Source organism: Mauremys mutica, chromosome 13 (genome assembly GCF_020497125.1).
Source record: "Mauremys mutica isolate MM-2020 ecotype Southern chromosome 13, ASM2049712v1, whole genome shotgun sequence".
In the NCBI taxonomy this organism is placed as follows: domain Eukaryota; kingdom Metazoa; phylum Chordata; order Testudines; family Geoemydidae; genus Mauremys; species Mauremys mutica.
The window spans coordinates 1,603,101-1,617,501 of NC_059084.1; the positions used below are offsets into that span (position 1 = coordinate 1,603,101).

Sequence of the window (14,401 nt, forward strand, 5' to 3'; positions counted from 1 at the left end):
CACCTGCCCTGGGTAGCTAGAGCTGCATTGGGAATTGCACTAGTGTAGCTTGCCTAGGTTCAGTCATGCCAGTGGAGGATGGAAGAGCCCATATGCCTACACTCGCTGTCCTGGTTTTGGGTGCCCTGTGCATACACCTGGCACAGCTGGATTGTCACAGCTACCCCTCGGTGCCTGGCAGAGCTCCCTGGTTCAATGAAAGGCTCAGCCCCAAATCCATCAAACAAACAGAGCAGCCAGGAAGGGAGAACAGACCCTCAGTTCTCTTTGATTTGTGAACTAGGCCATTTTCTCTTTGGGCTTCTTTTGGGTCTCAGTAGCTGGTGCTAAGTGGCACCGTTGACCAGCCCTCTGGATTGTCAGAAATAGTCAGAGATTCCTAATCTCAAGCTGTCTCCCTAAAATGAAACCCCTGCCTTGGTAACTGCTCCATTCCCGGGTGGGCGGATGGCTCCTGAGGATAAGTAATGATTCCTGTAGGGGGCTGAGGGCCTTGGAGCCAGTGGCATGAGTCAGTGGAAATGCTCTTGGTTCCTTGGCTGAAGGTTTGATGGAGTCCTAGGTCACTGGCAATTGCTGTGCAAATGCTTGTGAAGAGCAGGACAGAGTCGTGACTGTTACAGACCTTCTGTGTAATTGGCTGGCTGGGGAGCTCTCAGGGCTGTTTCAAAGGCCTTCATGTTACTGATTTGCTGGAGCACATTACTAGGGATTGCACCACGCTCTCGCTCTTCCTCGTGTACGTTTCGGTCTTTAATTCCATCTCTCACTCCTCCCTCAGTCTCTTTAGCTGGATTCGGGTTTTTTTAAAATGATGTTTTCCTGGGACCAGAATAAGACCAAAGCTCTGCATGAAAGGCTCATCTTCCCACGGCGCTTTGTATTGAGATTCATTTTCTAGGCCTAGCACGCATAGCGCTGTACCAGCTAGCCCCAGAAAGAATCCTCGGCGTGTCTGGAGCGCCGCTCGTCAAAGCGCTCGAACACCTTCACAGCTTCCCACGAGTGGCTGCTGCGCTAAAGAGGCTCAGTCCCCCACGGGTCCGGCTGAGAGCTTGTCTCTCAGGGTGTGGCTCTTTAGGAACCCAACGGGCAAAGACGTTTTGCAGCTGTCCGTGCCAGATGGAAGCGTGAGAAGAAGAAGTGGAGCTACACAAAGACTGACTGTCCCAGGGGACGTGAAGGGATGTGGTCTTTCACCTTTAGGCTGCTAGTTCAACTCTGGCTCCGGCTGGTAGTAACTACAAATGTGACCGTTATTGGCCAGCGTAATGAGCTGCTGCTCTAATTCCCGAGTGCTAGAAAAACCCACCAGCTTAATTCTCCCCTTTGGTGACCAAACCTGAATGGGTCACGGATGCTGAGCTCTGCCATCTCTGCTCAAGCTCTCCAGTGCAGGGTCGGGGAAGGGAAGCTTGCCCTGCGTCTCCCTTGCTGGTCTCTTGTGTGTGAACAGAGCAGTCCTGGCACCAGGGCTATCGAGCGGCTCCTTTGCACGAACGTTGCATCTGCCCTAGAATGATCCAGGCAGGAGTAAGATCACCATGGAGAACTCCTCCTGAGCCAAAAGCCTTTGCTCTGCTCTTTGCAGTGTGTCGTCTTCTCTGAAATACAGTCAGGGAAATGTTTTTTTGGGTATATGTGCTGCTGTTGGTCGTGCTTTTCAGAAACTCCTCTGCTATTAATGGCACAGGGAGTGGTGTAGAAACGCTTCCTTCTGGGTTATGGAGAGAGTGGCTCAAAACTCAGAATTCCCATTTCAAAGGGACATTTCAAAACTTGTTTTCATTCCAAATCCGAATGAAATAATTGTCTTAAAATTCTGGAAAAAAATTCATATAGAACAATTTGTTGCAGAAAATGTTTTGAAGTTTTGTTTCAAAATGAAGTTTTGGTTGTGAAATGTCTGTATTTTACGTTACTGCATAACATGTCAGTGGTAGCAGTGCATAGCTGTCTCATGATGCCACACTAGACTATTTCAGTGACTGTTTTATTTTAATGTTATTTTTGACAAACATTAAGGGCAGCTGTCACTTGAGATGTTTCAATCAGTACTGTTTTTAGATGAAGGTTACTCCTGGTTGTGTTGTCAAGAAAGAGTTTGACACCGACACATTCAACATGAAAATGCTAATCTTTCAGTATGCTAATTAGAAGAGCAGCTGTATTTAATATCCTAGCAAAATGATTCCAGGATCACAGAAGTAGATTGGAAACAGCTGCTCCTCTAATTAGTACTCGGAGCACTTCCCTTATATTGTTATTGAAAGTGTCAGTGTCAAACTGTTTCATTACAACACACACAGGAGACGTTTTCAGCAAGAAAACTGTGTTTCAATCTGTACTGAGCAGCAGCTGCCTTTAATGATGTTAAAAATAAAATAAGTAGATATTTCAATTATTATTTAGTTGTCATAATATGACAGGACTTGACATGCCATGTCATAATATAGTACTGCTAACATGTCATGAAATAATGTAAAAAAAACCCCCAAAAATATAAATTAAAATAAATAAATTGACACATTTTATTTTGAAACTAAATTTCAAAGTTTTTTCCAAGCCAGAAATTGTTTCACTAAATGTGGGGAAGTGTTAGTCTCTACATCTTCATGACCAGCTTCACTTTAATCAGAACAGCATTTTCCAGCAGAACAGCGTTTTGATGAAAACTTTCTGCCAGCTCTCGGCACAGGTATATAACTTTGCAGAAGATAATTAAATTTTTCTTCAGTGTACTCGCGGTGTCTATTGGAATCGTTGGGATATGTACCTATCGTCATTCTTAGAACCGCTGATGTCGAAACAGAGCTGGACTGAGACACTGCCGGGGAGGGTGAACTAGAAGAGTGTGTTGGTTTTACCCCACACCAGGGCCAGGGACCCCTAGAACAGCAGTGACCAACATGCAGCTCAGACTAAACATCCTCCTGAGTTTTACAGGACTCCATGCTCTGAATTGTCCCTGGCCTCTGTTTGCCAGACGCTGATGGGCGACGGGATGGATCATGTGATGATTCCCTGTTCTGTTCACTCCCTCAGGGGCATCTGGCCACTGTCGGAAGACAGGATACTGGGCTAGATCAGGGGCTCTCAAACTGGGGGTCGCGAGGTTATTACAGGGGGGTCGTGAGCTGACAGCCCCGCCCCAAACCCCGCTTTGCCTCTAGCATTTTTCATGGTGTTATTATATTAAGTGTTTTTAGTTTATAAGGGGCGTCGAAACTCAGAGGCTCGCTCTGTGAAAGGGGTCACCAGTACAAAAGTGGGAGAACCACTGGGCTAGATGGACCTTTGGTCTGACCCAGTCTGGCTGTTCTTATGGACTCATCTTGACAAATTCATGGATTCTGAGGCCAGAAGGGCCCACTGTGATCCTCTAGTCTGACTTCCTGCATGCCACAGGCCAGAGACCTGCCCCAAAGCACGTGCTAGCACACAGCTCTGTAGCGAGGAGGCAGGATCAGCTGCCAGGGAAGGCAAAGGCGTTGCCTCATTGTGGGACAGAAGCCTTGTCTACACTGAGGACATTGAGATCAAACCAGCCTTACTCTAGCAGCAGTTCCGCCATTAGGGTTGCAATGGGCAGAAAGCTACAACCCCACCCGGTGCTGGCACTTCACCACTGTGCGTCTGGCTCTGCTCAGAGCAGCGTTGGATGGCACAGCTGAAACTGCCAGCAGGGCCGGCCCCTCATTGCTGGATCTGCAAAAAGCCTGAGCCTAGAGCCCGAGTCTGTGGTTCTCTCTGGCTTCTGACCTGGACCTGTGCAAGCTGGTCTCTCTCACCAACAGAAGTTGGTCCAATAAAAGATATTCCTTCCCCGACTCTCTCTCAGATTTTTCTCAGCATTCGGAGGAATGTTTGCTCATGACACAAACATCCTTGAGTGCCAGGAACTGACATGGTGGAATTCAGGGGCCCTTGGGTTCCAGAGGCCAGGCTGGAAGATTTAGGAGCAGGAGCGTCTTGGGTTGGAGGTTTGTGAAGGGGGGGATGAAACAACACTAAGCCCAGGGCCCTCTGGAACCTCATAACTGACCCAGAGATGACTGCAGCATCTGCATGGCCGTTTTATGTCCTCGCCCTGGGCTGGGCTGCTCCCCTTCACGCTCTCTGCGAAGGCATTGGGTCAGTTGGCATTTCCTTCCAGGCTGGTGGCTGATACAGACACATCCAGAGCAGCTGGGTCCTGGGTGAGGGGCACTTGGGAACTGCCTCGAATTAGATCAGTGGAGACTCCTGTGCCGAAGAGCAGGATTTGGCCTGGTGCTTTCTTTGGAGGAGGCTGTACATGGGCTCCAGACGCACATGCATGAACTACCGACGTGCAATTCCCCACATGGGAGCTTGACTCCACGGTTGGGGTCTGTGCTTTGCCTGTTATCGGTTGCATCCTGCCATTGTGCATTGTCCTTCCCCATGGGAAGCGACTTTGAACTGTAACAGGGAGCTTCGGCTAGGGAGCTGTCACGCACCCGGCTAACGATCAGCACCAGCCTGACCCACTTACAAGCGAATTTAATTTTTTTAACAACGTGCATGTTTGCCCTAAATGAGGGGGAAGAGATTCCCTGGGGACTCTGGGGTCTAGAATGGGGAAGGGGCAAAGTCCTATTGCTTGAGAGGAGACTAGCCCCAGCCGTGGAGTAGGGAGCGCGGAGAACGCTCCTGCATGGGCCCCAGGACCTGCACCTGCTGGAGAGTTTCACCCTTTTCCCCTGGATGCCAGAGATCCGTTGTTGTTGTTGGAGCCTAATAATGCAAAGTTCATTAATTGTGTTTCCTTGAGGCTTAGCTGCTGTTTTCTTCTCCCGAGCATTTGACCCTGTACCCCTCATGCCTGTGCTTGAACCACTAGACCCCACAAATGAAGGCTCTCATGCAGCCCCTGCTGGCCACCCCCCAGGCGGCTGGGGTCAGGTCCCAGTAGGCTGCAGCCCTGTTTCTCCCCTTGGCCTCCATGGCAACCTGCCTGGGCGTGAGTTTTGTCTGTTACCATGTCACAGAAATAGCCCCCGGTGACCCGCTGCCCTAGGTCCCCAGAACCGGTGCTGACCCCCAGCCTCCCGTAGCTCAAGCGCACCCTTTCCCAGAGCTCCCAAGGGACGGGGACGCTAGGGTCACAGTTCTCTTCCGGGACACGGGCGAGTGAAAGGGAAAGAGACATATGGGCATTGGAGGGGTTTCCAAAGAGAACTGCCCTTTATTAAGACAGTGTGAGAAATACACAGATACAAGCAAAATGATAAAACCCTACATGTATGTCTCTGCATCAGTGTCCTCAGCACTTTGGAGCATTCTGTGGGCTTAGGCAGAGTCCCCCAAAGAGGCCAGGATAAGGATCCTCTTCCAGGACATGGAATCTCTCAAATGGCTGGTGAGAGATCCTCTTTTACAAGCTCCAGCCCCCTTTCTCAGGTGATCAGAGTCCCTCACCAGGTGACCTTTTCATCAGTTATTGCCCCTCTGGAGTTCAGCTTTGAAAAGCTGGTTTGCCCTGGACAGTAGCCATCTCTTTGTCCAAGGGTGCTCCAGTTAAATGGATAATCATCAAAGTTTAATGACCTTCCAATGTTAGCCTGTGCTACCATGGCTTGGAATTTTTGTGCAAGATACAGGTAAACGGCCAGCAAGAAGGCACTGACCAGCCTTACAATCAGGATGGAGTTTGCAGCCTGACAAAGATACGTGCAGAGAGTGCCCAGTATCAAACAGAATTTGTAGGGCGTACAGACACAGAATTCCCAAATCATCACAAACACTTAGGAGTTACTGCAATTCACATGTACAGGGGCTACTTTTCAAAAGCCAGCTGGGCTCATATCATGCCTGGTCTTAGAATCCTGGTCCTAGTTCTCAATGCTGTGCTCAGGTCATCTCTGGGTATGAACATCTGGGCTATAAAGTGCATATAAAATAGGGCTGCATCTATACGAGGCTGTCTGGCCTGTTGCCCGTGACTGGTGCAGCTCCCTCAGTGCAGCAGTGGCAGAGGCTGTAGCATGGACAGGACTCTGGTGGTTTTCTCACTGTGTTGCCTCACCCTACCTAGAGCCGACCTAGAGTCAAAAATGCCCGAGTCCTGCCTACATTACTGCTTCCTCCATTGCTACCCCTGGAGCGGCAGCACGGGTAAGAATTACAGGTTGCCAGTTTCTTAGTGTAGCGTCAAGGTGTGGAAGTGTGTGTGAAATACAGAAACATTAATAACAGTCAGAACTTATTTCTTTAGTGCTGCCATGAAAATACATTTCCCCTGAGACAGCATCAGAAGATCTCTGAGGGAGGCACTCATGTGTAATATCCCAGCACCCCACAATTAGTGTATTTAGCCTCCCAGCAGGCCCTGAGCCAGGGCAGCCCCAGTATCCCCCTTGCATGGAGAGACCAAACAAGTTATCCAGGGACACACCTGGTGGCTGGCAGAACAGGGCATTGAACCCTGGTCTCCCCGGTGCAAGGTGAGCACCTTACACTGTGGGCTATCCTACCGCTCAGCAGCTGCTGCCTTTGGCCACTTTGTGGGTGGCCCCAGTGACATGGGCCCAGCTTTGTGTGGTGATTTCCTGAGCTGGAGCTGGGCTACCTGGGTTCTGGCATCAGGGCATTTGCACAAGATCCCTGACTGGCTGAGCCGCCCCCATCATGGGCTCAGCAGAGGAAGCCATTTTGAGTAACTTCCTCAGGCAGGGCTGGGAGGAGAGAAGGGTCCAGAGGAAGGAACGGGCCTAGTTCCCACCACCAGCGTCGAGTGGGCTGGTCCTGTCCCCACAGAAGACACCACCAGGTAGGGGACCAGGTGTTTTCTATCTAGCCCGACTGCTGCAGAAGCGTTTGCAAGGTCCCGTCAGCGTAGCTGCTCCGGGCAGGGCTGCGTGGGCTTGCGGTGGGGAAGGGGATTGTGACGGGCTTTGGGTGTCGCTTGCTCAGAGATGCTCACGCTTGGCTCGTGGGGCAGTCCCACGTGGCTATTCCTGAGGGGAGGCTGTGTCCCTGTGTAGCTGAGGGAGCAGGGGCAGGGGCAGTGGCTTGGCCTAGCCTCCAGGTTACACACCCAGGGGCCCAGGCGGGTGTGTGGCATGTTTCTAGTGAGCCAGCTAGAGCACAGCTAGTGTGGGGACAGCACCGCCCAGCTAAAACGCGGATGTACTGTTACCCCAGGCTGCCAGCTCAACCTCCATTTTCCTTTCACCGTCAGTAAAGCATTAGGATCCTCTTCCCTTCCAGCTCACTGCTGCCAGGAGCCTTTGTCATAAAAGCTCTGTGCCCTGCTACTGCCCTGCCCTGGGCAATTCTGCACAGAAATGCTGCCCCCCCAAAGGGACACGGGCACCTCTTCCCTTTCCTCACACACGACAGGCTGCAAAGCAAAGATCTCCCCACAGCTCTGTCACACCCACAAAGGGCTCCACAGATCTGCAGACACACCTCTACCACGCAGACCAACTACTGCCATCACCGTCCAGTTCAGCTCCGCCTGACACCGCCCACACTCGCGGTACCGGGAGTGCATGCAGATAATAAACCCTCAGCTTGCTCTGCTCATGACTGACAACCCCTGTGCCCCGCTCTGTGTCGAACATACGCAATTCGGCACTGACATGATGCATGCTGGATCCGGAAGATACATTTGCTGCTCTGCCCTTTGCTTTCACACATTGCAAAACGTGGATTTCCTCATATCACAATCACAGCTCTGTCACACACCACAAAGTAACCCACACGTCTCCTCCTCTGACAGACACTTCTACCAAGCAGGCCCAGCTCTTGCCTCCGCTGTTTAGTGTTGGCACACCTAACCCCCTGGCTGCACCTGGTGTGTACACCAGCAATCCTCTTTGGCTGCTGCCAGCTCCCGAGGAAGAGAGGGAAGCTGCTGTGAGCAACCTTCCCATCCCTTCACCCCTTTGTCCTTCAATAATGTTTGATGGAATCCTGGGGAGGGCTGAATGTGGTGTAGAAGGAGGTGAGGAGCTTGTATATTTCAGCACCTGTGGAGTGGGCAGAATAACAGTATGTGTGTTACTGGGACGTGTTGGGGCATAGCTGAAGGAGGGCAGAGTTAAGGTTGCATGGGCAACCTTAACTCTGCACTTCCTGGTTTTCCAAAGTTTGAGATTTGCTCAATTCAGCATTCTGAAAGGGGATGACTGACCACCGAGCAACTGTGACTCTCTGTCAATGTAATCTTTTGCCATTGAATGTATTGGCTTTGTGGCTACAGAAACAGGGAGAGAGCTATTTAGAAGGGAATCAGAGAGTGGCTTGTTTGGATTCCTGCATGAATTGACGTAGAAAAAAAATCCACTGACCCAGCATTTTACTGGGGGCATCAATTCACCTTGGGAGGACAGAAAACGCAATTTCATATTAATTTAGTGGAAAAACACCCCTGCTCCCAGCCGGCTGTAAGCCAGACAGAGAGATTACTGGGAGACCCCTGAGGCGCAGGAGGCTGAGAATGCAGTAAGTCAGATTTTGAAAGTGAAAAATAAACTCTTTATTCTGTGCTTACAGAGTGAATTCATGTCAGTGTCATGTCCAGCCCTCGGCACGCAGTGTCTGCCGTGACAGTAGTAGAAAGGGTTAGAAAAGCGCATGTGCTGCCCTCTCTGCACAGGAGAGGTTACATATAATGTGCATCGAAAACAAACACAGTGTTGCTCACATTATACAATCCTTTTTCCACCTCGCTGGTTTCAAAAGCACTTTCCCGGCACTGATAACTGGTACGAAATAGCGCTGGCCCTGTGCAATCCCGTTATAAAAGTGTCTGTCTTCCTGCGCGTTAGTTTATCAATTCTGCTCAGCTTCCCAGCTGAGTATGTAAAGCTGGGGGAAAGGAGGTTTTACTTCTAGAAGAAGTGATGGTTTTGAAACTGCAAACTTTCCAGACCTGTTCAAATGCCTCCCGATTTGCATAGATGCCAGGTAGTGCTGCTAGGAATGCCCCGGGGCTGGGAGGGGTTAACTCTTCCCACACCCCATAACAAATGTAAGCGGCCACAGATCGTGTTCCCCCCCATCAGGAGGTGAAGCCAATTTTTATTAACCACTTCACTGCTGAATGATGTAGCGGACATGTCCCATGGCGGTGCGCTGCCAGGACTGTGAGATGTGCCAGGTGCCCCCGGCCATTCCCGTGGGGACTGCTGCCAAGGCACAGGCGCCTGCCACAGCAGCGAGCTGATCCCACAGCAAGGAGATGCTCCTTTCACAATAACCCCCTGCCCTCCAAAGTGCCTTTTCTTCTGCAGGGATGGAGGGATTCACTGGGGGTTCAGGGGAAGGGATTTATTGGAGGTTTGGGGGAAGGGATTTATTGGGGTTTGGGGGGATTTACTGGAGGTTTGGGAGAAGGGATTTATTGGGGGTTTGAGGGAGGGAACTGACTGTTTAGCACATTGGGCTGGGTGGCGTGGAGAGGTTAACGTATACAGAGCCTGATCCTGCATGATACTGAACCTCTCCGTGAGCCTTGGTGGGCACTCCGGACCGGGCCTCTGGAACATGCTGTGACCAGTCGGGTTAAGTCACGTCTGCCACCCTCGTGCTTTACAACAGCAGGGGTTCAGACGAGTCTGACTGCCCTGCCAAGCCAAAATCGCCCGGCTGCTTTGTTCATTTCCTTGCTCTTTTCGCCAGAGGTTTTCCACTCTGTTCTCTAAGTGCCCCTGCACCGGTCAGGATACAACGCACCCCAGACAGCTGAGTCGTGCCCAGAGGGAGTCTAGGGGGATTGCCGATTGTCTAAAGCCATTTCCTTTGGCCCTGCCTGGGCCGCTGGGAGGCGGGGCAGGCGGCCAAGGCTTTGCTGAAACAGCTGGGGACTGAGCAGAGGTGGAAGGTGACTTGGGGTCACAAAGGCTCTAAGGGCCACGTTTTCAAAGCAAGTCACTGAGAAGCTGTGCATGGGAGCCTAGGACGTGCGTTGGCTATGTGAAAAAACCCACAAGCACAGCTGGCAGGTGGACACGCCACATCCCCGAGTATGTCGCATAACACAAAGAACACATGGAGGTGGAGGTTCAGAGAGAGCTTCTAGGCCACCCTAACACCCAGCCCTAAAAATACAGGAGTCACTAAGGGCGTGACGCCTGCCTGTGGGACATGGGGGGTAACCTGCAAGGAAGAGGAGCCTTGTGTTCTCTGCAGCATGGTCTCTGCACCCTAGACGGGCCCGGCGCATTGAGGGGATCCCAGCCTATCAGCAAATGCAGCCTCCAAGGGAGGCAGATCCTGCAGCTGGGCGTGGCAGAGGACAGGGAGTGGAGTCCTGCTTTGGTGTAGATTGATCATATCCTCTCCAGGGCAGGGCAGGGCAAGGCAACAAAAATGATTAGGGGGCTGGAGCACATGACTTATGAGGAGAGGCTGAGGGAAGTGGGGTTATTTAGCCTGCAGAGTGAGCGGGGATTTGATAGCTGCTTTCAACTACCTGAAGGGGGGTTCCAAAGAGGATGGATCTAGACTGTTCTCAGTGGTGGCAGGTGACATAACAAGGAGCAATGGTCTCAAGTTGCAGTGGGGGAGGTTTAGGTTAGATATTAGGAAACACTGTTTCACTAGGAGGGTGGTGAAGCACTGGAATGGGTTCCCTAGGGAGGTGGTGGAATCTCCTTCCTTAGAGGTTTTTAAGGTCAGGCTTGACAAAGCCCTGACTGGGATGATTTAGTTGGGGTTGGTCCTGCTTTGAGCAGGGGGTTGGACTAGATACCTCCTGAGGTCCCTTCCAACCCTGAGATTCTATGGTTCTATGATTCAATCTGGACTCATCCCGCTCAGCTGAGGGGCCATTGGTAATGCTGCTGAGAGCTCCAACAAATGTGTGTGAGGAGGCCTGGGACTAGGGTGACCAACTGTCCTGATTTTATAGGGATAGTCCCGATTTTTGGGTCTTTTTCTTATATAGGCTCCTATTACCCCCCCACCCCCGTCCCGATTTTTCATACTTGCTGTCAGGGGCGGCTCCAGGCACCAGCGCAGCAAGCGCGTGCCTGGGGCGGCAAGCCGGGGGGTGGCCTGCCAGTGGCTCTGAGGGCAGCAGTCAGGCCGCCTTCGGTGGCGTTTCTGAGGGAGGTCTGCCAGTCCCGTGGTTTCGGCGGCAATTTGGCGGCGGGTACGCCAGCGCAGGACCGGCACATCACCTGCAGAGCTGCTGCTGAATCTGCGTGACCGGTGGACCTCCCGCAGAAATGCCGCCGAAGGCCGCCTGACTGCCGTGCTTGGGGCGGTAAAAAACATAGAACCGCCCCTGTTTGCTGTCTGGTCACCCTACTTGGGACTGGGGTTCCCGCTCCCCAGAACCATTCTCTCCCTTGGCGCCTCCCCTCCCCGCCGCTTTCTGTGTCAGCTTGGACTGATTTTCTCCTCGCTATCTGACCGTGGCCGACTGGTGAAGTGTCTGACGCGCGGGGTGTGGTGGCTGCACCAGGCACCTCTGGCAGGAGCAGCCAGCTCCAGGAGCTGTTCTGGTCAATGGCTGGCAGCTCAGTTCAGTGAAGTCCTTTTGAACCCAGCGGATGGCGGAGGCGCCTGGCGTCCGGGACCGGCTGCGCAGGGCGAGGCGAGGTCTCTGGTCTCTGTAGGAATCGTCGTTAGTTCTTGAGAGGAGGCTCATGTTGGCGTAGGCAGGGTCAGGCGAGCATGGGTCAGGCGGCTTCACTTGGGCAGCGGGGCGACGATCACGTTGCGATAGCCCTTCACTCCCTTCAGCTTGTCACTCTCGAAATTCACCACGAGTTTGTGCAGGCCAGACAGCGTGGGGGCCAAGTCCATCCTGACCTTTGCCTCCTGCCCCGGCTCAACGGGGCTGGCGCTGCAGGGGACAGAGGGAAAATCAGCAAACCCCAGCACCACCCGCCAGCGTAACTCGGTCACTAGCAAGTACCCTCGCCAGACCCACGCGTGGCCCTGTCGGGAGCCCATCTCCTTTAGAGCCCCTGGGACACTGGACAGGCCTGTCCCTTTGGTCCTCATAGGCAGCACCAGCCTGAGGGGCAGATCCTTGGGGAGCAGCAAAACAAACTGGGGGGTGGGGGGGAATTTTCCCTGTGATATCGGAGATGAAACTGAGCGTCCTCAGTGAACTGCAGCAAATCGACTCGCAGGACACTTGCAGCCAAATGCCCCCGGACCGTTCTGTACGGCTCCTCCGCTATTCCCTGCAGCAGCTCCTGCTGGGGGCGGCTGGTCTGAGCTTCCCCCGCCAGCCCTCCTCCGCCGGTCCCTTCAGTGACTGTCACTGGGGCAGGAGCAGCTGCAATCTCACAGAGTTCACACCCCCGCTGCATTCCCCACAGCAGCCCCCGGGCTGACGTGGGGCTGGGGTGGGGCAAGCGCCTTCCCTGGGCAAAGTTCTCGATGAGTCTCGAAAGTCCCTTGGCCCCTGCCCCCCCCAGCAGCCCAACCCCGCAGTGGGAGTAGAAAACACCTACAGCTCCTGGGTCTTCTGTCCTTCGGTCAGACCAGCCCCCTCCAGGGTGAACACGCAGCCGCTCAGAGGGGTCGAGAGGGGGTTAGTCAGGGTGAGCTCTGCCACCAGCTTCCGCTTCTGCATTGGTTCCCCTAACACCTGTTTTTCAAAGAAATCAGTTGGATCCTCAGTGAAGTCCCTTTTGCCATTAGAGAGAGAGAGAGAATGTGTGTGTGTGCGTACGTGTGTGTGCGTACGTGTGTGTGCGTACGTGTGTGTGTGCGTGTACTGTGTGTGCACACCTGTGCGTGTACATGTGTGCGCGTACGTGTGTGTGTGTGTGTGCGCATACGCTCCCTTCCATTGCCCTGGTTCATGTTGACTGGGTGTATAACATTCCAGACACACACTCACCCCTGGCCCGGAGGGAAGTCATTAAGTAGCACCACTCATGACAGGCCGTGTCTGCATTAGCTGCTTCATTGATTCTAGTGAGACAAAGCCGGTTACTGCGGCTCCTGGCCCCATGGCTTGGCTTGGCTCTGCGCTTACTGGCTGCGTGTGTGAGTCACCAAGAGCTGTGGCAATGCACCCTGCCCGTCTGACAGCCTCTATAACCTACCTGCTGCAAACCCCTCCCAGCGCTGGCCACGCCAGCCTGCTCCTCTCAGCGCCGGTCTCGCCTCTCTGCCCTCACAGCTGGCACCTGACCTCTTCTCACACCACGGGGCCGTGGTCCCCTCTGCGGGCTCAAGCCCCCTTGCATTGTTTGTGAGCTGCTCAGCCAATAGCCCCTCGGGGGGGCTTGTGGGAGAGCGGGAGGCTGCCGGGTTTCCCCCTCCTTTCCAGTGCTGAGTGAGGTGAAACAGGCCGCACTGGGAGCTGGGGGAAGTGCCTGGCAGTTCGGTCTCTGGTTTGGTGCCCAGGGAGGTGCTGATGCTTTTCAGTTCTGACGTGGCTCTGCATCGAACTCCCGTGTGCACTGGGACACAGGTGCCAGGACAGGACTGCCAGAGGCATGCGCTCTCCCAGTGCAGCAGCAGAGCAAGGCTGGTTTCCCTGTCTGATTGCAGGGATGTCAGTTCAATACCAGGCATTGGGGGAGGAGCGTTTGCTGCAAGCTGCATCTCTTCCATTATTGCTGCCTGGCTAACACCAAGGATACTGGGCTGAGAATGTGTCCCAGTCCCCTCCACGTCTGCGGAGCTGAGCAGGGACCGGACACGTGCTCAGCAGTGCCAGCACGGGGACGTGCTGAAGCCCTTACCCTAATCTTAATATCCGGGTTCTTTATGTAGATGTCTCGGACCCCAAGGACGATATCTCCGGTCTGGTATTCAAACAGGAGGGCCACCAGCTTGATCATGTTGTCCTGGGTCAGGCAGCTGCCGTACTTCTCATACAGAATACGCAGGGGCACGGTCTTTTCTGGAGAGAAAGGTGAAAAAGATCCAGATTAGCTGTCCCCCAAAATCTCAACTCCCTCTGGCTTCCTGGTGCCCAAGGATCACTGAGCCGGGGGCTGGGCCGTCACCTAGTCTGGGGCCAGCTGTCTCCCTGCAGCTCATGCAGTCAGTAGGCAGGGATGGAAATGACAGAGAAAAGGGGGTGATTTCAGGTCTGGCACAAGCAGGTGCCACAGACCCACGTCAGTGGGAGGGGCCGCCCCCCACCCTGGCTCTGAATGTGGTGGAATGTCTGGTTTTCCAGGGTTGGGATTGTGCCCAGAGACAAGCTAGCATGACAGTGGCAAAGTCTGATGGCAATACCGAGGCGGGAAGTCTGAGGAGAGGAACTGGAAATCCAAAGGGGTTGTGCCCAGGGCAGCTGGCCTTGGGAAGCCAGGAGCAGGCAGGAGTAGCACTGGTGTAGCAAGGGATGATGCTGAGGTGTCTGCTTCAAGAACCATGCAGAAGAGCAAGCTACAGCTGGCTACGCCAGCAGCCAGGGCCCCCAGATCTTGGGTGTGGGATGCTTTCA

General features: G+C 53.4%; 2 protein-coding genes across 2 annotated transcripts in view; one reads left to right on the top strand and one right to left on the bottom strand.

Annotated features, from left to right (window-relative positions):
* The first annotated feature begins 6,691 nt into the window (after positions 1-6,691).
* Positions 6,692-14,401, top strand: part of BPI (bactericidal permeability increasing protein) — a 127,084-nt gene continuing 119,374 nt past the window's right edge. The window contains exon 1 of the mRNA XM_044985753.1: positions 6,692-6,793. The gene's annotated coding sequence lies outside the window, so the exon portion shown is untranslated. The remainder of the gene's footprint in view (positions 6,794-14,401) is intronic.
* The window catches only part of TGM2 (transglutaminase 2), a 42,464-nt gene continuing 39,156 nt past the window's right edge, over positions 11,094-14,401 (bottom strand). The window contains exons 11-13 of the mRNA XM_044985750.1: positions 13,689-13,849; positions 12,444-12,580; positions 11,094-11,824 (exon numbers count right to left, since the gene is read on the bottom strand). Of these exons, the coding sequence (XP_044841685.1) occupies positions 11,668-11,824; positions 12,444-12,580; positions 13,689-13,849 (455 nt within the window). The 3' untranslated portion in view covers positions 11,094-11,667. The remainder of the gene's footprint in view (positions 11,825-12,443; positions 12,581-13,688; positions 13,850-14,401) is intronic.